The sequence below is a fragment of the Bufo bufo genome, chromosome 8 (genome assembly GCF_905171765.1).
Source record: "Bufo bufo chromosome 8, aBufBuf1.1, whole genome shotgun sequence".
In the NCBI taxonomy this organism is placed as follows: Eukaryota; Metazoa; Chordata; class Amphibia; order Anura; family Bufonidae; genus Bufo; species Bufo bufo.
This window is the reverse complement of record NC_053396.1, coordinates 52,904,922-52,928,704: the sequence shown is the minus strand read 5'-3', so window position 1 is coordinate 52,928,704 and position 23,783 is coordinate 52,904,922. Positions and strand designations below refer to the sequence as shown.

General features: G+C 37.8%; 1 protein-coding gene across 1 annotated transcript in view; it reads right to left on the bottom strand.

The window, feature by feature from the left end:
• Positions 1 to 2,159: 2,159 nt before the first annotated feature.
• Positions 2,160 to 23,783, bottom strand: part of CITED1 (Cbp/p300 interacting transactivator with Glu/Asp rich carboxy-terminal domain 1) — a 41,105-nt gene continuing 19,481 nt past the window's right edge. The window contains exon 2 of the mRNA XM_040405096.1: positions 2,160 to 3,967. Coding sequence (XP_040261030.1) covers positions 3,519 to 3,967 — 449 coding nt within the window. The 3' untranslated portion in view covers positions 2,160 to 3,518. The remainder of the gene's footprint in view (positions 3,968 to 23,783) is intronic.

Here is a 23,783-nt window from a genome sequence, read left to right as displayed (position 1 = left end):
AGGTGTAACTCACAAGTGGGCACACATACTCATATCTGGTGGGATTGTCCGGCTATCCGCCCCTTTTGGTCTGAGGTGGAACGCATAATAAGGGAAATTATGGGCTCAAAATTAACGTTAACTCCGGCCTTGGTATTGTTGGGATGTCCTACATCGGAACTTCGTCAATCCTCCTCATCCCTGATCACTCACTTTCTAGCAGCAGCTAAGTCTTTAATCCCTCTGAAGTGGCTTAACACTGTTCCCCCACTATAAATGAGTGGTTTGAAAAGTTGCATCAAATATGCAGATTTGAAGAGATGTCTAGAGGATCAAATCATGCTCACCACAAGTTTCTCACAATATGGGATGCTTGGTTGAAGTCACCACATTGCACATCAATACGCACCAACTTTACTACCTGATAGCGTCTGGTTTGGACAGGTTCTCGAGGTACTCATCTGTCTCCCCATTTCCAACTTCCCCCCCCACCTCCCCATCCTTACTATCCCCCTCTACTCCTCTTGCACCCAAATCACTTGTTCACTGTTATACAACGAGAATTTTATTTAGTACGATGTTAAACTGTACTTTTGCACTGGTATGCTGTAATACTGGTCTTATTTCGTCTACTGCTTTGTAATATGCCACCCAATGTTGTACCTTTTGCTTGTGTTGGGATTGATTTGTAAGTGCTTTTACTTCATTGGATATCTTTACTGCATATACAAACTAATAAAAACACAGATGATAAAAAAAAAAAAAGTGTATGGAAAAAAATTCAAGACAAAATAGACTCTTTGTTTTTGTTTTTTTGCTTACAAAGACCCATATGTGCTTAACATTACACACATATACACTCACCTAAAGAATTATTAGGAACACCATACTAATACGGTGTTGGACCCCATTTTTCCTTCAGAACTGCCTTAATTCTACGTGGCATTGATTCAACAAGGTGCTGATAGCATTCTTTAGAAATATAGGCCCATATTGATAGGATAGCATCTTGCAGTTGATGGAGATTCGAGGGATGCACATCCAGAGCATGAAGCTCCCGTTCCACCACATCCCAAAGATGCTCTATTGGGTTGAGATCTGGTGACTGTGGGGGCCATTTTAGTACAGTGAACTCATTGTCATGTTCCAGAAAACCAATTTGAAATGATTCGAGCTTTGTGACATGGTGCATTATCCTGCTAGAAGTAGCCATCAGAGGATGGATACATGTTCTCATTCTGTTTACGCCAAATTCGGACTCTACCATTTGAATGTCTCAACAGAAATCGAGACTCATCAGACCAGGCAACATTTTTCCAGTCTTCAACAGTCCAATTTTGGTGAGCTCGTGCAAATTGTAGCCTCTTTTTCCTATTTGTAGTGGAGATGAGTGGTACCCGGTGGGGTCTTCTGCTGTTGTAGCTCATCCGCCTCAAGGTTGTGCGTGTTGTGGCTTCACAAATGCTTTGCTGCATACCTCGGTTGTAACGAGTGGTTATTTCAGTCAACGTTGCTCTTCTATCAGCTTGAATCAGTCGGCCCATTCTCCTCTGACCTCTAGCATCCACAAGGCATTTTTGCCCACAGGACTGCCGCATACTGGATGTTTTTCCCTTTTCACACCATTCTTTGTAAACCCTAGAAATGGTTGTGCGTGAAAATCCCAGTAACTGAGCAGATTGTGAAATACTCAGACCGGCCCGTCTGGCACCAACAACCATGCCACGCTCAAAATTGCTTAAATCACCTTTCTTTCCCATTCTGACATTCAGTTTGGCGTTCAGGAGATTGTCTTGACCAGGACCAACTGCCATGTGATTGGTTGACTAGATAATTGCATTAATGAGAAATAGAACAGGTGTTCCTAATAATTCTTTAGGTGAGTGTATATATATACAGTGATCAAAATGTTATTGCCCCAAAATGGTAATAATGAAAAATACAACCTGTCCCACAAAACATAATCCCTCAAACAGCACCATCTATGCAAAAATAAAAAATGCAGTGGCTCTTAGAATGTGGGTTTTATTTTGCAAAATGAAAACAAAAATATATTTGGTATTTTCCTAATCATACTGACCTACAGCATAAAGTTATCATGACACATACAACATGGTGAATGCCATAAACACAAAATCTAAAAACAATGGCAGAGTTGATGTGCTTTTTTGGCTTTTTATGGTACATTTTTAAAAGAACATTTCAGGCACAACTAACGCTCTGTTCTGCCTAATACAGGAAATGAAAGGGTAGTGAACAATACCAGAATTCTCTCCTTAGTGGTGTCATGTCCCACTCCTTAGGCCCTACACAAGTCAAAACCTCATCCTGGAGTGTTATTCTATGGACCTTCTTTTTAAATATATTTGTGCACATTGTGCTTTCAACTGGATCTCTGGCTATTTTGCTCAGTGATCTTATTATACTAAGTATTATTTGTACTATGCTCAGTGTTATTTGTACAGAAAGAAACAACTGTATTTTGAAGATTTTATTCACACTATCAGTTGTTGAATTATTTAATTTGCAGAAATAGCAGGTGGAACTCATGCACAACATGATATTGTTATTGTGTTACAGACCATCACCAATAGGCAGCAATTTTCTAAAGCCATTACAATATCTAAAGTGCTTACATTCACCACATTTTCCATGTATTGCATTGTACAATAAATGATTTACATATTGCATAAATGACTAATCTGAAAATATACTACAAAGTACCGTAGCAGAGTATATAAAACACAAGGAACACTGGCCAATGTGTCTGCATCTAAAATCTTTTAAAAAGTGCAAATTTCTGCGCAATTAGGGTTTATACAATGTATTCCAACTTGCTTGACAGAGGGGTGAGTGGTTTGCAGAAAGGACATGGCATGAGATGCACCATTTTGAGCCAAAATTGAGCCACAATTCTGGCATAATATTCTGTCTTACAGTAAGCCAGTATATAGCAATTATACAGCTAGACAAATGTATCTAGCTCTGCACCTGATTTATCATCCAGCCTGAGCCCTTGTGATCTAGACAGCCTGTTTAAATTGACGCTATCAATAGGATTCTTAATTCTGAGCCACTGTATTTAAATTAGAATGTAATAGGAGAGGGAATATTGCAGGTAATAGTAACTAGCCTCTAAAGTTCTGAGTTTGTTTAATTTAATATTAGTAAGTGCCATGACCATTGCATACACTAAAAATATTGGGGAAGATTTACTAGGACTGGTGTTTTATATGCCAGTCATCAGTCAAAAGCCTGATGGAGTAAGATGCACCACATATACTAAGAGAAGCACGTCTCTTAATAAATTTGTATCTTGGGCAGTCTGTATGTCATATGTGTTCTAGCTATAGGTTGGAGTAGATTTTCGCTATAATTACATTACTTTTTAGGTGTAAATTAAGATTAGTGCTGTAAGTAGTGCAAAATTTGCAACTTTTGTATGCCAGGAAACTGGAGTACAGCATTGATAAAAAAAAACAACAACATTGCATGAGCATGAAATTCTATCAATATTCAAAGTGAAACAACTTTTCATTTCATTTTTCTAGTTTCATCAAGTATTCTGGAGCAAATTCAAATTCATTTTGCCCCAACCAGAGTTCTGGAAGCTCATTGGCTGTGTCTAAACCCATCTCCAAAACCAAAGCCTTGAGGACCTCTTCATCTACACGATCCAAGTCAAATATTCCAACTCCATTCGCAAGGGATACATGACTGTTCAAAGCCCAGTGCTGTGTGTCAACAGATCCTTGGTATTGGCTATTAAGCCTCTGAAGTTGCACACTGGCTCGAAAGTGCTGGGTTAATCCAAAGGTATTTTGCATAGGTGTTGTCACAGCAGACGATGTTAGGAGTCCTGCACTAGGCATGGAAGATGTCCCTATAACTGCAGTCTTGCTTCCACTTATGGCTGCTTTAGGGTAGTGACTTATTGCTACTGTTTCTTTGTCTTTCATTGCTGCTCCAGGATATCTAGCAACAGATTCTGAAAAAAACTAAAAAAGTATTCATATATTGTAAAATAATAAAACATTGATAAAGGTTACATGCATACATAATACCAGTAACCAGCAGTAATTCCTGCCAAAAGAAGAAAATTAATGCCATGGAAGCTAGAGCAAAAGCAGTAAACTAAGCAACACAAAAGGTATGTACATGTCTACATATCTCATTGACTTCCACAAAACAAATATTTACAAAAGATCGTATCTATAGATTGCATGGAGGCTATTCTGCACTTGGTAGTTTGCACTGGACAGATATCCACTGGCTTCTTTCCACAACATGTGAGAACCAAACTGCACTCCTGTTTCCAGTGGTAGAATGTAGACAGTCGCGTCACATTATTATGACCACTTTCTACTTACGTTCTCGGCTGGGCATAGATCATGAAGGAAGTTGCATGTTGTGAGCTGGCTTGCTGGGTGGATATATGCTGTGCGATACGCTGTCTGCACACAAATCCCACATTGCTGTCATGGGTAAAAGGGTAAATTTATAAGAGTTGCAAAAAGGGATGATTATTGGCTTTGGGCCAAGGGTGGCAGTATTTTTGAAAGTGGCACCATTGGGAATAAGTAAAGTAGAAGCTGCAGAGCACCATATGCCATTGATCTGAGAAGTAAGCGTCAGCAACTAAGGTGTGCGAGGGCAGACCAACACGCTACAGTTGAATAGCTCACCACCAAAATGAACTATGGGGAAGTCAGATATTAAACCCTTCAAGACCAAGCCAGTTTTCACCATAAGGACCAAGCCACATTTTGCACATCTGACATGTTTCACTTTATGTGGTAATAACTCTGGAACACTTTTACTTATAAAAGCGATTCTGAGACTGTTTTCTCGTGACATATTGTACTTCATATTGGTGGTAAATTTGAGACAATATGTTTCACCTTTATTTATAAAAAAAATCAAACATTTACCGAAAATTTTGTAAAATTCTAAATTTTTTACATTTTAATGTCTCTGCAGATTGTGATACCTCATAAAATATTTTTTACTGTACATTTCCAAGATGTCTACTTCATGTTGGCATCATTTTGTAAATGTCATTTTATTTTTTTAGGACATTAGAAGGCTTAGAATTTTAGAAGCAATTCTTAAAGATTTTTAAGAGAATTTCCAAAACCCACTTTTTAAGGACCAGTTCAGTTATGAAGTCACTTTGTGGGACTTACATAGTAGAAACCACCCATAAATGACCCTATTTTAGAACCTACACCAAACAAGTTACTCAAAACTGATTTTAAAAACGCTTTAGGTGTTCCACAAGAATGAAAGGAAATGGAGGTGAAATTTCAAAATTTCACTTTTTTTTTTTGCAGATTTTCCATTTTAATCTATTTTTCTCTGTAACACATCAAGGGTTAACAGCCAAAGGAAACTCAATATGTATTATCCTGATTCTGCAGTTTACAGAAGCACCCCACATGTGGAGGTAAACTGCTGTATGGGCAAGGAGCACCATATGGATTTTGGACTCCTTATGCACCCCTAGTGTAAAAACTCCCAAAAAGTGACTCCATTTTGTAAACTACAGGATATGGTGAAAGTTTGATTGGTGCTATTTTGGGGTACATATGATTTTTGATTGCTCTATATTACGCTTTTGTGAGGCAAAGTAACGAAAAAATGGCTGTTGTGGCACAGTTTTTATTTTTTTCATTTTTCGATATTACACTTATGTGAGGCAAAGTAATGAAATAATGGCTGTTGTGGCACAGTTTTTATTTTTTGTTTTTGAGTTCTCCTGACAGGATAGATCATGTGTTGCTTTAATAGAGCAGGTTGATACCGACGCAACCATACCAAATATTTGTATTTTGTTGTTGTTTCAGTTTTACATAATAAAGCATTTTTTAAAGCAAAAATAATGTTTTTGTGTCTTTATTTTTTGAAAGCTACATTTCTTTTATTTTTCTGCCGATCGTCTTGTGCAGGGGATCTTTTTTGCAGTAAGAGCTGACATTTTTATTGGTACAATTTTTGGGTACATATGATTTTTTGATCATTCATTATGATATAATGGCTATTTTGGCACCGTTTTTTTTTTTACAGTGTTCGACTGAGGGGGTAGATCATGTGATATTTTTATAGAGCAGGTCATTACGGACGTAGCAATACCTAATATGTCTAAATATGTCTTAAAATTTTTGTTTCAGTTTTATACAATAAAAAAAAAATGTTTTTTGTGTCACCATTTTCTGAAAGCTATATATATATATTTTCTGTCAATTGTCTTGTGTAGGGGCTAATTTTTTGCAGAAAGAGTTGACGTTTTTATATGTAGCATTTTTGGGTTGCATATGACTTTTTGATCGCTTGGTATTACACATTTTGTGATTAAAGGTGAAAAAAATTGCGTTTTTTGCAGTTTTAATATTTTTTTTATGGTGTTCACCTTAGGGGGTAAGCCATATTGTTTTGGCAGAGTTTTTATAATTTTTTTCTAGGGAATTCACCTTAGGGGTTATATCATGTGATATTTTTATAGAGCAGGTCGTTATGGATTCGGCGATACCTATGACTACTTTTTTTATGTATTTCAGTTTTACACAAAATCTTTTTTTTTTTTAATCATGTTTTAATAGCCACATTTTTTTATTTTTGGGGCGATTGTCTTATGTAGGGGCTCATTTTTTGCAGGAAGAGATGACGGTTTGATTGGTACTATTTTGGGTTGCATATGACTTTTTGATCGCTTGGTATTACACTTTTTGTGATGAAAGGTAAAAAAAAAGGGCATTTTTTGCAGTTAATTTTTTTTAATGGTATTCACCTTAGGGGGTAAGTCATATAATATTTTTATAGAGCAGGTCATTACGGACATGGAGATACCTAATATGTCTACTTTTTTTTAAATGTTTTTCAGTTTTACACTATAAAAGAATTTTTTGAAGGAAAAAAAAATCATGTTTTAGTGTCCCCATTTTCTGAAAGTCATAATGTTTTAACTTTTGGGCAATTGTCTTATGTAGGGGGTGTTTCTTTTGCGGGAAGAGATGACGATTTGATTGGTACCATTTTGGGGTGTGTATGACTTTATGATCGCTTGGAATTACACTTTTTGTGATGAAGGTGACAAAAAAAATTTTGGCACAGTTTTTTTACGGCGTTTACCTGAGGTGGTAGATTATGTGACATTTGTATAGAGAACGTTGTTACGAACGCGGCGATACCTGATATGTCTGTTTTTTTATTTTATTTTATTAAACACTTTTATGGTGAGGAGGCTTTTTTTAACTTGAAACTTTATTTTTTTATTTATTATTAAAAAAAAAAAACGTTTTTGACTTTTTTTTACTTTTTATTCCTGTCCCACTGTGGATCTTCACCTTTTCAGGGTTTGATCTCTGTTTCATTTCAGTGCAATACATTGGCAAGAAGCCACAATGCATGAAGGGGTTAAAGCATAATCTCTGGAAAAGTACCAAGGATGGCATCAATTCCACCATTCTTCATTCATTCATCATTATAATACAAACCGGATTCCCAAAAAGTTGGGACACTAAACAAATAGTGAATAAAAACTGAATGCAATGATGTGGAGATGGCAAATGTCAATATTTTATTTGTAATAGAACGTAGATGACAGATCAAACGTTTAATCCGAGTAAATGTATCATTTTAAAGGAAAAATACGTTGATTCCAATTTTCACGGTGTCAACAAATCCCAAAAAAGTTGGGACAAGTAGCAATAAGAGGCTGGAAAAAGTAAATTTGAGCATAACGAAGAGCTGGAAGACCAATTAACACTAATTAGGTCAATTGGCAACATGATTGGGTATAAAAAGAGCTTCTCAGAGTGGCAGTGTCTCTCAGAAGCCAAGATGGGTAGAGGATCACCAATTCTCACAATGTTGCGCAGAAAGATAGTGGAGCAATATCAGAAAGGTGTTACCCAGCGAAAAATTGCAAAGACTTTGCATCTATCATCATCAACTGTGCATAACATCATCCGAAGATTCAGAGAATCTGGAGCAATCTCTGTGCGTAAGGGTCAAGGCCGTAAAACCATACTGGATGCCCGTGATCTCTGGACCCTTAAACGACACTGCACCACAAACAGGAATGCTACTGTAAAGGAAATCACAGAATGGGCTCAGGAATACTTCCAGAAACCATTGTCAGTGAACACAATCCACCATGCCATCCGCCGTTGCCAGCTCAAACTCTACAGTGCAAAGAAGAAGCCATTTCTAAGCAAGATCCACAAGCTCAGTCGTTTTCACTGGGCCAGGGATCATTTAAAATGGAGTGTGGCAAAATGGAAGACTGTTCTGTGGTCAGACGAGTCACGATTCGAAGTTCTTTTTGGAAATCTGGGACGCCATGTCATCCGGACCAAAGAGGACAAGGACAACCCAAGTTGTTATCAACGCTCAGTTCAGAAGCCTGCATCTCTGATGGTATGGGGTTGCATGAGTGCGTGTGGCATGGGCAGCTTGCATGTCTGGAAAGGCACCATCAATGCAGAAAAATATATTCAGGTTCTAGAACAACATATGCTCCCATCCAGACGTCATCTCTTTCAGGGAAGACCCTGCATTTTTCAACAAGATAATGCCAGACCACATTCTGCATCAATCACAACATCATGGCTGCGTAGGAGAAGGATCCGGGTACTGAAATGGCCAGTCTGCAGTCCAGATCTTTCACCTATAGAGAACATTTGGCGCATCATAAAGAGGAAGGTGCAACAAAGAAGGCCCAAGACGATTGAACAGTTAGAGGCCTGTATTAGACAAGAATGGGAGAGCATTCCTATTTCTAAACTTGAGAAACTGGTCTCCTCGGTCCCCAGACGTCTGTTGAGTGTTGTAAGAAGAAGGGGAGATGCCACACAGTGGTGAAAATGGCCTTGTCCCAACTTTTTTGGGATTTGTTGACACCATGAAATTCTGATTTAACATATTTTTCCCTTTAAATGGTACATTTTCTCAGTTTGAACTTTTGTTCCGTGATTTATGTTCTATTCTGAATAAAATATTAGAAGTTGGCACCTCCACATCATTGCATTCAGTTTTTATTCACAATTTGTATAGTGTCCCAACTTTTTTGGAATCCGGTTTGTATAACAACACTAGACATGTGTCAGTAGTATAACCTCTCCAGCTCTCGTCAAACTCAAAGTGACCTGTGACCACGACCCTTTCTGCCTATAACTCCACCCACTCCGACCATAACCCCGCCCACAATACCACCTATTCAAATCCCCTTTTATTCTTTTAGATCCGATAAAGCGTCAGTAATTCTATTAAGTTTAATATGTTTAAAAATAAAATGATATTAAGCTTGTATTAAGCTTATATTAAATTCTCATTAACCACTTCACATCCGGGCCATCTGATTTATATAGTTCACAAAAATACTTTATGAATTCCTGACCAGGCCTAATTTTGCAAATCTGATATATCTCACTTTATGTGGTAATAGCTTTGGAACGGTTTTACTTATCCAAGCCATTCAGAGATTGTTTTCTCATGACACATTGTACTTCACGATAGTCATAAATTTGAGTCAATATATTTCACCTTTATTTATGAAAAAATCCCAAATGAAAAATATGCAATTTTTTAAAAATTTCAATTTCTCCGCTATTAAAACAGAAAGAGATTCCTTATAAAATATTTATTACGTAACATTCCCCATATATCTCTTATGTTGGCATCATTTTGTAAATGTCTTTTTATTTTTTTAGGACGTTAGAATTTTAGAAGCAATTCTTAAAATTTTTAAGAAAATTGCCAAAACCCACTTTTTTGGGACCAGTTCAGGTCTGAAGTCACTTTGTGGGGCTTACATAATGGATACCCCCATAAATGACACAATTGTAGAAACTACACCCCTCAAGTTACTTAAAAATGATTTTACAAACTTTGTTAACCCTTTAGGTGTTCAACAAAAATTAAAGGAAAATGGAGATCACATTTAAAATTAAACTTTTTGGGCAGATTTTCCATTTTAATCCATTTTTTTTTAATCCATTTTAAAGGGTTTCTATCACTTGGTATGACATAATTAGCTGTCAGACACTAGCGATCTGCTAGTGTCTGCTCTGGCCAACCATCCTACTATAATCACTTGTGGGGCAGCGGTTTTGCTAAAAAACTAACTTTTATAAATATGCTAATGAGCCTCTAGGTGCTATGTGGGCGTCATTAGCACCTAGAGGCTCCGTCTACCTTCATACACAGCCGCCGCCCAGCGCGTCCCTCCAGCCCGCCCATGTCCTCCTCCGTGTGACGCAGCGGACGAGTTCTCGCGCATGCGCCGTGCGCGGCTGTATTCGGCGCATTTGAGATCTCAGCTCGGAGCGGTCAGACATTCAATGCGCATGCGCGGCTGTATTCGGCGCATGCGCATTGAATGTGACCGCTCCGAGCTGAGATCTCAAATGCTCCGAATACACCGCGCACGGCGCATGCGCGAGAACTCGTCCGCTGCGTCACACGGAGGAGGACATGGGCGGGCTGGAGGGACGCGCTGGGCGGCGGCTGTGTATGAAGGTAGACGGAGCCTCTAGGTGCTAATGACGCCCACATAGCACCTAGAGGCTCATTAGCATATTTATAAAAGTTAGTTTTTTAGCAAAACCGCTGCCCCACAAGTGATTATAGTAGGATGGTTGGCCAGAGCAGACACTAGCAGATCGCTAGTGTCTGACAGCTAATTATGTCATACCAAGTGATAGAAACCCTTTAAGTCATTGTTTCTGGGAGGACTCCCTCTTCTATTGAATCAGAGAGTGTTCTCCACAGATGGGGAAAAACAACCTCCCCATATTTACGATAGAACTCATACGGGAGTCCATCCAATCCGGGGGAAGAGTTACCTGAGCAGGCCTTCATTGCATCCTCTATCTCTTGGGGACACAAATCCATCTCCAAACGTTCTTTTTGCCTGTCTATAAGAACCGGAAGGGAAATAGAGTCCAAGTATGAGTCAATCGCAGCCTCTGAGAGGACACTCTCTGATTTATATAGTTCACAAAAATACTTTATGAATACTTCTATTATTCCCTCCTGATCTTCCACAATAGTACTATCGGGCATGCAGATACTGCGGATCTCTTTCTTTGAATCCTGGCTTGCTATTACCCTAGCCAGCATCTTCCCAGGGCGACCTGCCTCTGAGAAATATTTTTGTCCTCTAAAGAACAGCCTTTGTTGGTCTTTATCCAGAAGAAAGTCAGAAAAGGCCTGACTTGTCCTGTGCATAACTCCTCTACCTTCCTCTGTTTTTAACATAGCATATCTAGCCATTCCCATAGCAGCTGCTTCCTCTAGTTCTTTCTCCTTCATAGCATAGCGTTTGCTCAAGTTTTCAATTGTACTAATAAAGATCCCTCTCATAAATGCTTTAAACGCATCCCAGATATATTGAGATTTAGCTGAGGCATAATTCCTATCCCAAAAGGAAATCTCCTTTTGATTATCAATTATGAATAGCCAATGGGGATTCAATCTAAATGGGGATTTTACTCTAGAATCATTCCCAACCATACATAGCTCTATTAAGAAGGGAACATGATCTGAAACGGATCTGGCCTCGTATTTTATCAGTTTAATACAATTTAAATAACCTTTGTTTATCAAGGTCAGATCAATTCTAGACATAGAGCTTCCAGATTTACTGACACAGGAGAAAGCTCTTTTTTCTTTAAATAGGTATTCCCAAACATCCACAAGGCCCACCTCTTGCGAGCCAAGGAGGACCCCTGGGCCGGGGAGCACCTATTCCCTCCAGTAGAGATCCTATCTACCTCTGGATTCATCACACAATTGAAATCCCCATTGACTATCACCAAGCAATCAGGCCACTGATCCACAAAGGCCATCAGAGGATTCAGTACCTGCCTAGAAAACAGAGGGGGAATATAAATAAAAGCCAAGATACATAACTTCCCATCAAGCCTACCATAAATAAAAACATATCTCCCCCGTTTGTCCATAGAGGATGCCAAACATAAAAAATTGATCTGTTTGTGAATCAGTACTGTAACTCTGGAATAAGTAGTATATGTGGAATTATAAACCTGTGTAGCCCACCTCCCCCCAAGTCAGGCTATCATCTCCTGTGAAAAATGAGTTTCAACCTAACATACAATAGCTGGCAGATGTCTGCGTATCAAATCTAATACCGCCTGTCTTTTTACCTTCTCCCCAAGACCCCGAACATTCCATGTAAGTATTCTTATAGTCATTAATTTATCCTAAAGTGCCCAGGTACCACTCTCCTCAAGCCTCACTCAGTTCCCCACCTCAACGTAGGACGCATCGCATTGTTTTTTTTTTAACCCCCCCCCCCCCACCTGCTGGTTCCTCCTTCATTTTTTTCTTCCTTCTTCTTTTTAGATTAGATTCTCCCTTTTTTTTTCTTTTTTTCTTTCTTTCCCTTGTATTTTAGGATTAGTCTCGTTGCTCTTTCTCCTCACCACCCCCTTTCTTCCTCTTTCCTCCCTCCCTTTTCTTCTCTTTTCCCCTATGTATTTCTTTATTTCCTCATCAGTATAGTTTTATTTTTACTGATCACAGTATACTTTTTATTATCCCCTTTGTGAATAATTAGCAAAAAATAGGGGATGAGGATTAATTCTGGGGTTAGATGAGGGAGAAAAAAAAAAAAAAAGAGCACCAACAACAAAAAGCAAAAGGGAAAATGAAAAGTCCAAACGGGAGGGGGGGGGGACAAGGATGGATCTCACTAGACCAAGATCTTCACGTTCTGGCTCCGCTCACAGCTTAAGTCCAAACTATCATTGCAGGACAGCCATAGGAGTAAAACATCGAGACCACAAGAAGGTGCACTCAGGGAGACAGGAAACCAGGAATCCAGACAGGGTCCACACAACGGCAGAAAGACAGCTGGACGACACAGCGGCAGGGAGACAACCGGACGACAGACAGCCGGGGATCAAACCAGCCCAGTCAGGCCGGAAAACACATGGAGGAAAACGCAACTGCAAACAAAACGGGGGAACAGCGCCCTGGACACCGCGCATTCAGTCCCCAAGGCAAGTAAGGGAACCTCTATCCCCGATGTAGCTCGGCGTCCGTAGAGCAGTGAAGGGGTCAGCGCTACTTCAAGACCGTGATCCAGCAAAGTATTCAGTGCAGTGCATGATTCCGAGATGCGCCGGCGTTGAGGGAGGAGGGAGAGCGCGACGTTACCACTCACGTCATCACTTCCTTGTGCACGGGACTTGTGCTGGATGACATACATATGATTTTTAATTGCTCTATATTACGTTTTTTGTGAGGCAAGGTAACCATAAAATGGCTGTTTTGGCACTTTTTATTTTTTACAACATTCATCTGACAGGGTAGATCATGTGTTATTTTTATAGAGCAGGTTGTTACGGATGCAATAATATCAAATATGTCTACTTTCTTTGTTTGCTTCAGTTTTACATATTAAAGCATTTTTGAAAAAAAAATTATGTTTTTGTGTCTCCATATTCTGAACGCCATTTTTTATTTTATTTTTATGCCGATCGTCTTGTGCAGGGGCTTGTTTTTTTCAGGAAGAGTTTACATTTTTATTGGTACCATTTTTTGGTACACATTCATTATAACACTTTATGGGGCAAGGTGAACAAAAATTTGGTTGTTTTAGCACAGTTTTTATTTATTTATTTTTACAGCTTTCACCTGAGGGGTTAGGTCATGTGACATTTTTATAGAGCAGATCCATAACGGACGTGGCGATACCGAATATGTATACTTTTTCGTATTTATTTAAGTTTTACACAATAATAGCATTTTTTAAACCAAAAAAATTATGTTTTAGTGCTCCATAGTCTAAGAGCCATAGTTTTTTTTTATTTTTGACCGATTGTCTTAGTTAGGATCTCATTTATTGCGGGATGAGGTGACAGTTTTACTAGTACTATTTTGAGGGGAATACACCTTTTTGATCGCTTGGTGTTGCACTTTATGGGGTGTTAGGTGACAAATAATAGCTTTTTTGGCACAGTTTTTTTTTTTTTTTTTACGGTGTTCACCCGAGGGGTTAGGTCATGTGTTATTTTTATAGAGCTGGTTGTTACGGACGCGGCAATACCTAATATGTATACTTTTTTTTATTTATTTCAGTTTAACACAATAATAGCATTTTTGAAACAAAAAAATAATGTTTAAATTAGGGTCTATTCACACGTCCGTTTTTTCTTTCCTGATCTGTTCCATTTTTTCAGGAACAGATCTGGACCAGATCTGGACCCATTCATTTTCAATGGGTCCTGGAAAAAAACGGACAGCTCAATGTCTGATTTTTTTCCAGGACCCATTGAAAATGAATGGGTCCAGATCTGGTCCAGATCTGTTCCTGAAAAAACGGAACAGATCAGGAAAGAAAAAACGGACGTGTGAATGGACCCTTAATGTGTCCATGTTCTGAGAGCTATATTTCTTGTTAGTTTTTTAGCGATTTTCTTATGTAGGTACTCATTTTTTGCGGGATGAGGTGACTGTTTTATTGGTACAATTTTTTGAGACATACACCTTTTTGATCACTTGGTGTTGCACTTTTTGTGATGTAAGGTGACAAAAATGGCTTTTTTGACACAGTTTATAATTTTTTTTTAATGGTGTTCATCGGACTGGGTAGATCATGTGATATATTTATAGAGCTGACCGTCATGGAGGCGGCAATACCAAATATGTCTATTTTATTTATTTTCTTCAATTTTTCAATCTTTTTTTAAATCCTTTATTTGGGGATTTTTTTTTTTACATGTGAAACCTTTATTTAATTTAGCACTATTTTTTTATTTTACACTTTGCGTCCCCCATAAGGTCATACAAGACCTCTGGGGGACATTTAACATATATTTTTTTTCTTCTACTATTGATTTCTCCTTTAACTGGGGCTGACATAGTAACCCCAGTTACAGGGGAAATACACCCCCAAAGAGGCTGTACAGCACTATACAACGATTCGATGATCTCACCGAAGGCCCTGTTCTAATTTATTATATCTATCTAACCCAAATCTATTGTTCAATAGATAAATATTTTATCTATCTAACAATCTATCTATATATCTATCACATATCTATCAATTTATCTATCTAGCTAATCTATCTAGCCCACATCTATCTATCTATTTTATCTAGGACCTTTGATGAGACCTTTTCCCTGCCCATAACACCACCCACACCTCCCACAAACCCTCCCAGCCCCCGCCCCCAAAACTAATGTCAGAGCTGATCTCACCGAAGGTCCTGTTCTAATTAATTACCTATCTAGGCCAAATCTAACGTTCAATAGTTAAATATTTTATTTATTATTTATCTATCTATTTATCTATGAATTTATCCATCTATCTTTCTATTTTATCTAAGACCTTTGATGAGCCAGTTTACCCGCCCATAACCCCACCCACACCTCCCACAAACCCTCTCAGCCCCGCCCAAAGCTGATGTCATTGAAGGTCCTAGATACATTTCTATCTAGCCCAAATCTAATTTAAGAGGGCCAGCCGCGGGACTCAGCTTTCCAGGGTGCCGATTCAGCAGCCCGATTTTTGACCGCGGCGTCCATTTTCTGAAATACGGCTTCCATTTTGCAAAGCGCGTCAGGGTACGTCCGAGCATGTTGAAGACATGTTCGGGCATGTCCTAAGACGCTATTTAAGAGTTCATAACCACGCCCTAGGGCACCCCCATAACCCCTACCAGTCCAGACCAAAGGAAATTAGCTTTCTTACTTAATTATGCTTAATAAAAGGCGTATGTGATTTGCCTTTTGTCCCGTCACAGCCGCAGCAGCGGAGACAGAAACAGAATCTGCGACAGCCGCGGCACCCAACTTTCCCAGGTGTCATTTCTGTCTTTCCATTTAGCCCTATTTCATAGCCGCATCTATCACAGATATTCAAGATATCTATATGAACAGCAGACATGTCAGGACATGTTCTAATATATTTATATAACTATCTGTTATCTATCTATAATCCGCCTTAATAAAATAATACTATAAATATTTTATCTATCTATCTAACAATTTATCTATTTGTCTAACTATCTACCAATCTATCTAGCTTCAAATCTATATAACGTCCTATCTTTCTATCTATCCATCTATCTAACAATGTATTTATCTAACTAACTATCTATCTACCAATCTATCTATGTGTATCCCTGTAACTATGGGGGTACTTTGTGATGACTGTCATATCGTCCCTCATGGAATTTCTATATAATAGTGAGCTCGTGTATGCTCTTTCTCCCCTGTATGTAAAAATTTTAATCTAATTATTATTTAGTCAACTGGGGATACATGCGACACAATATTATTATGTTTCAATTACTGTTAATATAGAATATTTGACACAGTCCTGACCTCAGTATCTGAGGAAAGGGATTTAGGAGTAATTATTTCAGAAGACTTAAAGGTGGGAAGACAATGTAATAGGGCAGCAGGAAATGCCAGCAGAATGCTTGGATGTATAGGGAGAGGTATAAGCAGTAGAAAGAGTGAAGTGCTTATGCCGCTGTACAGAACACTGGTGAGACCTCATTTGGAGTATTGTGCGCAGTACTGGAGACCATATCTCCAGAAGGATATTGATACTTTGGAGAGGGTTCAGAGAAGAGCTACTAAACTAGTACATGGATTGCAGGATAAAACTTACAAGGAAAGATTAAAGGACCTTAACATGTATAGCTTGGAAGAAAGAAGAGACAGAGGGGATATGATAGAAACTTTTAAATACATAAAGGGAATCAACTCGGTAAAGGAGGAGAGCATATTTAAAAGAAGAAAAACTACCACAAGAGGACACAGTTTTAAATTAGAGGGGCAAAGGTTTAAAAGTAATATAAGGAAGTATTACTTTACTGAGAGAGTAGTGGATGCATGGAATAGCCTTCCTGCAGAAGTGGTAGCTGCAAATACAGTGGAGGAGTTTAAGCATGCATGGGATAGGCATAAGGCCATCCTTCATATAAGATAGGGCCAGGGGCTATCCATAGTATTTAGTATATTGGGCAGACTAGATGGGCCAAATGGTTCTTATCTGCCGACACATTCTATGTTTCTATGTTATTGCAGCGCTGGTAATGTTAGGCATTTGATATGCCCTTTGACCTGTGTGATCATGTGTTGAGATCACGTGACACGTCATACGGAGTCTTGGATGTGGGAGTACAGATGTACTGCGGTCAGGTGATCAAGGTTGGTCACGTGATCTGGGGCGGCCCGCCTCCCTTCTTCGGCTCTCATCTTTCACGTCACAATTCTGCGTCTTGTCACGTGCTGGAAGTGCCGATACCAGCTAACAGATGGTTACGTCATGGACCTGCGTATTCTTTTGAGTGAGACGCCGCTCCTCCTCCCATGCTGGTTAGTGGTTCCTATCTCTTTCATTTAGTAATCATGTTTTTTGACTTGCACCTGTCACTTTTAGATGGATATTAATTATGTAATCTGGGACAATTATGAATTTATATCACAAAAATTGTTTATAATTGTGAATCATGTATATGTAATGAGATCATGGATGCATATATATTTTTGTAATTTATGAATTGTTTTTGCACTAATTGCATGTATTGATTAATTGATTGTAACACCCCTTTATATACTTGTATTGGCACCATTGTTTGTTATCACTGCTTGAGAAAGGTTCCATGGAGTGAACCGAAACGTCGCACCTTTGGTGTATAAAGCGCATGTCACTTTAATGGATGTGCCGCAGTATTCTTATCTTTTATCCATTATTTATCTATAATCCGGCTTAATAAAATAATACTATAAATATTTTATCTATCTATCCATCTATCTACCAATTTATCTATATAACTATCTACCAATCTATCTATTTTTATCTATCTATCTTTCTATCAATCTATCTATATATGGACCTATCTATTCTGTCTTTCTATCTATTATCTATCAATCTTTCTATCTATGTATCTATCTATCTAACAATGTATCCATTTAGCTATCTATTTATTTATCTAGCTTCTAACAGCTACCAATGTATCTATTTATATATCACATATCTATCAATCTATCTATTTATCTGTACATAACATATCTATTTATCTAACCATCTATCTATTTATCCATATATCTATTTATCTATGTATAAGCATATCTATTTATGATGCTTCATATATCTTTCTAACAACCTATCTTTCTATCTATCTATAACATGGCTATCTATCAAACATCTATTAATCTGTCTATCTAACTATCTATCGTTCCACTGTCTTTCTGTCTATCTAACCATCTAAAATAAGTCCAAGTTTGTGAGCAGCACAGCAAATAGAGTAGGTTGGGTGCCAGGGGTTGTAGGAGCAATCCAATCTCCAAGTAACATAAAAAGAAATAGTTCACGGCACTTCCACAAGTAAAATAAAGATGTGACTTTATTCATCAATGCAGCATTTCGGTCCGCACACTGGAACCTTTCTCAAGTAGTGATCATCTATCTAAAACTGTATCTTTCTATCTATCCATCTATTTAGCAATTTATCTATCACATATCTATTTATCTATTATATATCTATTTATCTATCTAAAAAATATATATAAATAACAGCAGCACTCTTTAGGCAAATCCCACAACGGTTCCTGGACATGGAAATATGAATTAAAGCAGAAGAATGAAGGCAGTCTTCAAGTGAAAAAGGTGAATTTTTTTAATACACCCAACATTTATTTATCTATCTATCTATCTATCTATCTATCTATCTATCTATCTATCTATCTATCTATCTATCTATCAAGCTACCTATTTATCTATTATTTAGCAGGTTTCTTTGAAGTACCCAGCTTTCCCGAAGCTATTAAATCCCATCAAGCTAATAAAAGCCTATGAAGGTATTAATAAAAGTGTATGAATCGCACAAACATCTTAGAATCTTTAAAAGATCTATCTTCTAATAAGCCAGCTGGCGATTATTTTGCTCAAACACCTGCCAAATTTAGAAGTCCACAATGTAAAGTCAGCCTAATGCACGAGCAGCACCAATTTTTACAGCCCAAATTTTCTCTGCACGCCGGCCAATTCTAGAGATCGTTATTGTAACGGGCATAATGTCTAGTTATTTATAAATATGTAATTGTAGGGACAAACAGCTGATATAAATAACCATGTGTCAGTTATTCATTTATATCTTAATTTCTAGGAAGAAATAACTGAGAAACAATATAGAGTTCTAAGAAAAAAAGGAAACAGCCTTGTTATTTCATGAGGAATACAAGTATTCAATAAAAAAGGCACTTCATGAGAGATAACAAGACCTCTTTAACACAAATTAGCTGTGTATTTATTGTCAAAAGAAAAACTGCATTTCAATTTGTTTTACATATCTTTGTTACAGAAAGTTTGGTTAACGTTGTAAATTTTACTTTGCCTGTATATAAAAATGTATTTGTATGTAATGATTGATGTTTTTATTTGTTTTACATATCCGAAATATTGAGAAAAACAGTACTACACGACAAAAGCTATCGGTTCTTATGGAGGCGTTGAACCTTATTCAACGGATAGAAAGTGGAAAGATAGACAGCTAGATAGAAACATATATAGATAGGTAGATACAGTGGATATAAAAAGTCTACACATCCCTGTTAAAATGTCAGGTTTCTGTGATGTAAAAAAGATAAATCAATGCAGAATTTTTTTCTACCTTTAACCCCTTAAGGACTCAGCCCTATTTCACCTTAAGGACTTGGCCATTTTTTGCAAATCTGACCAGTGTCACTTTAAGTGCTGATAACTTTAAAACGCTTTTACTTATCCAGGCCATTCTGAGATTGTTTTTTCGTCACATATTGTACTTCATGAAACTGGTAAAATGAAATTAAAAAAAATCATTTTTATTTATAAAAAAATACCAAATTTACCAAAAATGTATAAAAAATTGCAAATTTCCAAGTTTCAATTTCTCTACTTTTATAATACATAGTAATACCTCCAAAAATAGTTATTACTTTACATTCCCCATATGTCTACTTCATGTTTGGATCATTTTGGGAATGATATTTAATTTTTTGGGGATGTTACAAGGCTTAGAAGTTTAGAAGCAAATCTTGAAATTTTTCAGAAATGTTCAAAAACCCAATTTTTAGGGACCAGTTCAGGTCTGAAGTCACTTTGCGAGGCTTACATAATAGAAACCACATAAAAATGACCCCATTCTAGAAACTAAACCCCTCAAGGTATTCAAAACTGATTTTACAAACGTCGTTAACCCTTTAGGTGTTCCACAAGAATTAATGGAAAAAAGAGATACAATTTAAAAATTTCACTTTTTTGGCAGATTTTCTATTTTAATTATTTTTTTCCAGTTACAAAGCAAGGGTTAACAGCCAAACCAAACTCAATATTTATGGCCCCGATTCTGTAGTTTACAGAAACACCCCATATGTGGTCGTAAACCGCTGTACGGGCACACGGCAGGGCGCAGAACGAAAGGAATGCCATACGGTTTTTGGAAGGCAGATTTTACTGGACTGTTTTTTTTTACACCATGTCCCATTTGAAGCCCCCCTGATGCACCCCTAGAGTAGAAACTCCAAAAAAGTGACCCCATTTTAGAAACTACGGGATAGGGTGGCAGTTTTGTTGGTACTAGTTTAGGGTACATATGATTTTTGGTTGCTCTATATTACACTTTTTGTGAGGCAAGGTAACAAGAAATAGCTGTTTTGGCACAGTTTTTATTTTTTGTTATTTACAACATTCATCTGACAGGTTAGATCATGTGATATTTTTATAGACCAGGTTGTCACGGATGCGGAGATACCTAATATGTATACTTTTTTTTTATTAATGTAAGTTTTACACAATGATTTTTTTTTTTGAAACAAAAAAAATCATGTTTTAGTGTTTCCATAGTCTGAGAGCCATAATTTTTTCAGTTTTTGGGCAATTACCTTGGGTAGGGTATGATTTTTGCGGGATGAAATGACGGTTTGATTGGCACTATTTTGGGGTGCGTGTGACTTTTTGATCGCTTGCTATTACACTTTTTGTGATGTAAAGGTGACAAAAAATTTCTTTTTTTACACCGTTTTAATTTTTTTACAGTATTTTTATAGAGCAAGTTATTACGGACGCTGCGATACCTAATATGTATACTTTTTTATTATTTATATAAGTTTTACACAATAATATCATTTTTGAAACAAAAAAAAAAAATAATGTTTTAGTGTCTCCATATTCTGAGAGCCATAGTTTTTTCAGTTTTTGGGCGATTATCTTAGGTAGGGTCTCATATTTTGCGGGATGAGATGATGGTTTGATTAGCACTATTTTGGGTTGCATATTACTTTTTGATCGCTTGCTATTACACTTTTTGTGATGTAAGGTGACAAAAAATGGTTTATTTAGCACAGTTTTAATTTTTATTTTTTTACAGTGTTTATCTGAGGGGTTAGGTCATGTGATATTTTTATAGAGCCGGTCGATACAGACGCGGCGATACCTAATATGTATACTTTTTTTAATTTATGTAAGTTTTACACAATAATATCATTTTTGAAACAAAAAAAATGATGTTTTAGTATCTCCATATTCTGAGCCATAGTTTTTTAATTCTTTGGGCGATTGTCTTAGGTAGGGGCTCATTTTTTGCGGGATGAGGTGACGGTTAGATTGGTACTATTTTGGTGGGCAATTTTGGTGGGCAAACACCTTTTTGATCGCTTGCTGTTGTACTTTTTTTGATGTAAGGTGACAAAAAAATTGTTTATTAAGCTTTTTTTTTTTTTTTTTTTACGGTGTTCATCTGAGGGGTTAGGTCATGTGATATGTTTATAAAGCCTGTCAATACGGACGCGGCGATACCTAATATGTATACTTTTTTTTTTAACTTTATTTGGGGAAAATGACGTTTTTGTTTATTTTTACTTCAAACTAAATTTTTGGGGGGGAAAACTTTATTTTTTCAACTTTTATTTTACTTTATTTTTTGTCCCACTTTGGGACTTAAACTTTTGGGGGTCTAATCCCTTTTACAATGCATTCCAATACTTCTGTATTGGAATGCATTGGCTGTATGATCCAGGGGGCTGGATCTCGCAGGCTCGTCACCGGAAGGCAGCGCGATGCCTTCCTTAGACATCGCGCTTCCTTCCATGCCATCGTGTCCCCCCTACAGCCGCATGGGGACCCGATGGCACCGCCGCCCGCCGGATAAGGTAAAAGCCGCAAACCGCAGGTCTGAATTGACGATCACGGGACCCCCCCGGCATTGTGACAGGATGTCAGCGGACATCCTGTTGCGATTAACCCCTGCCGCGCCGCAATCGTGATTTAAAGTTAGGACGTACCGGTACGCCCTGAGTCCTTAAGGGGTTAATGTGACCTACTGTATAAACTGTACCACTCAATTGAAAAACAAACTGAAATCTTTTAGGTGGAGGGAAGAAAAAAAAAAAAAATAATAATGTGGTTGCATAAGTGTGCACACCCTCTTATAACTGGGGATGTAGCTGTGTTCAGAATTAAGCAATCACATTCAAAATCCTGTTAAATAGGAGTCAGCATACACCTGCCATCATTTAAAGTGCCTCTGATTAAGGCCTCTTTCACACAACTGTATGGCTTTTTCAGTGTTTTGCGGTCCGTTTTAAACGGATCCGTTGTTCCGTTTTTTTGTTTCCGTTGTGTTTCCGTTTCCGTTCCGTTTTTCCGTATGGCATATACAGTATACAGTAATTTCATAGAAAAAATTGGGCTGGGCATAACATTTTAAATAGATGGTTCCGCAAAAAACGGAACGGATACGGGATGCATTTCCGTATGTGTTCCATTTTTTTTGCGGACCCATTGACTTGAATGAAGCCACGGAATGTGATTGCGGGCAATAGGACATGTTCTATCTTTTAACGGAACGGAAAAACGGAAATACGGAAACGGAATGCATACGGAGTACATTCTGTTTTTTTTGCGGAACCATTGAAATCAATGGTTCCGTATACGGACCGTATACGGAACGCAAAAAACGGCCCGTAAACGGGAAAAAAAAAAAACGGTCGTGTGAAAGAGGCCTAACACCAAATAAAGTTCAGCTGTTCTATTTGGTCTTTCCTGAAATTTTCATTTTTTTTTATAGACTTTATTTTTTTATTTTCCAGACGAAAAATAAGGGTAACAACATACATCAGACTCGCAGGTCTCAAGACAAGTGCCATCGGAGTTTCATAGACAGTACATTATTAAAGTGTTACAGGAAAATACAGTGGAAAATATCAGAGTACATCACCCCACATTGTATTGTTTCGCATCCGAAGCTCCAGGTTTAAGACCACTATCCCACTCACAATCACACCCACCACAGCGCTGCAGCAACCCCCCTAGGGAAGGAAAGATTTGTCGGCCGATCCACCCATATATATCACCATCTATGTAAGAGTACGGAGGAGACTCGTCCTTATAACATAAGACTGCACTCTTCTTTTCATATTAATAAGCCCACTGCTCACCACATTTCCCCTTTCCTGTAGGTAATATTTTTACTCATGCTATTTCAGGCGCTGGCCTCGCTTGTAGCCAGAGTCCCCAAATTGTCTCAAATTTATCTGCGTTCCCTCTCACCATAAACGTTAGTTTATACATCGGCAAAACACCATCTATAATTTGGATCCACTTTTGTACCGACGGGACCGCCGGAGGTTTCCAGTTCAGTAAAATGACCTTCCTGGCATAGAACATTAAGAGTCTATACAGCATCCTAGCATGCTTAGTTTGGATCAGATCATTCACTAGTCCCAATAAGCTATTCTCTGGGGAGCATACTGCTGGTAACCCTAATTTCTCATTAAGGCCTCTT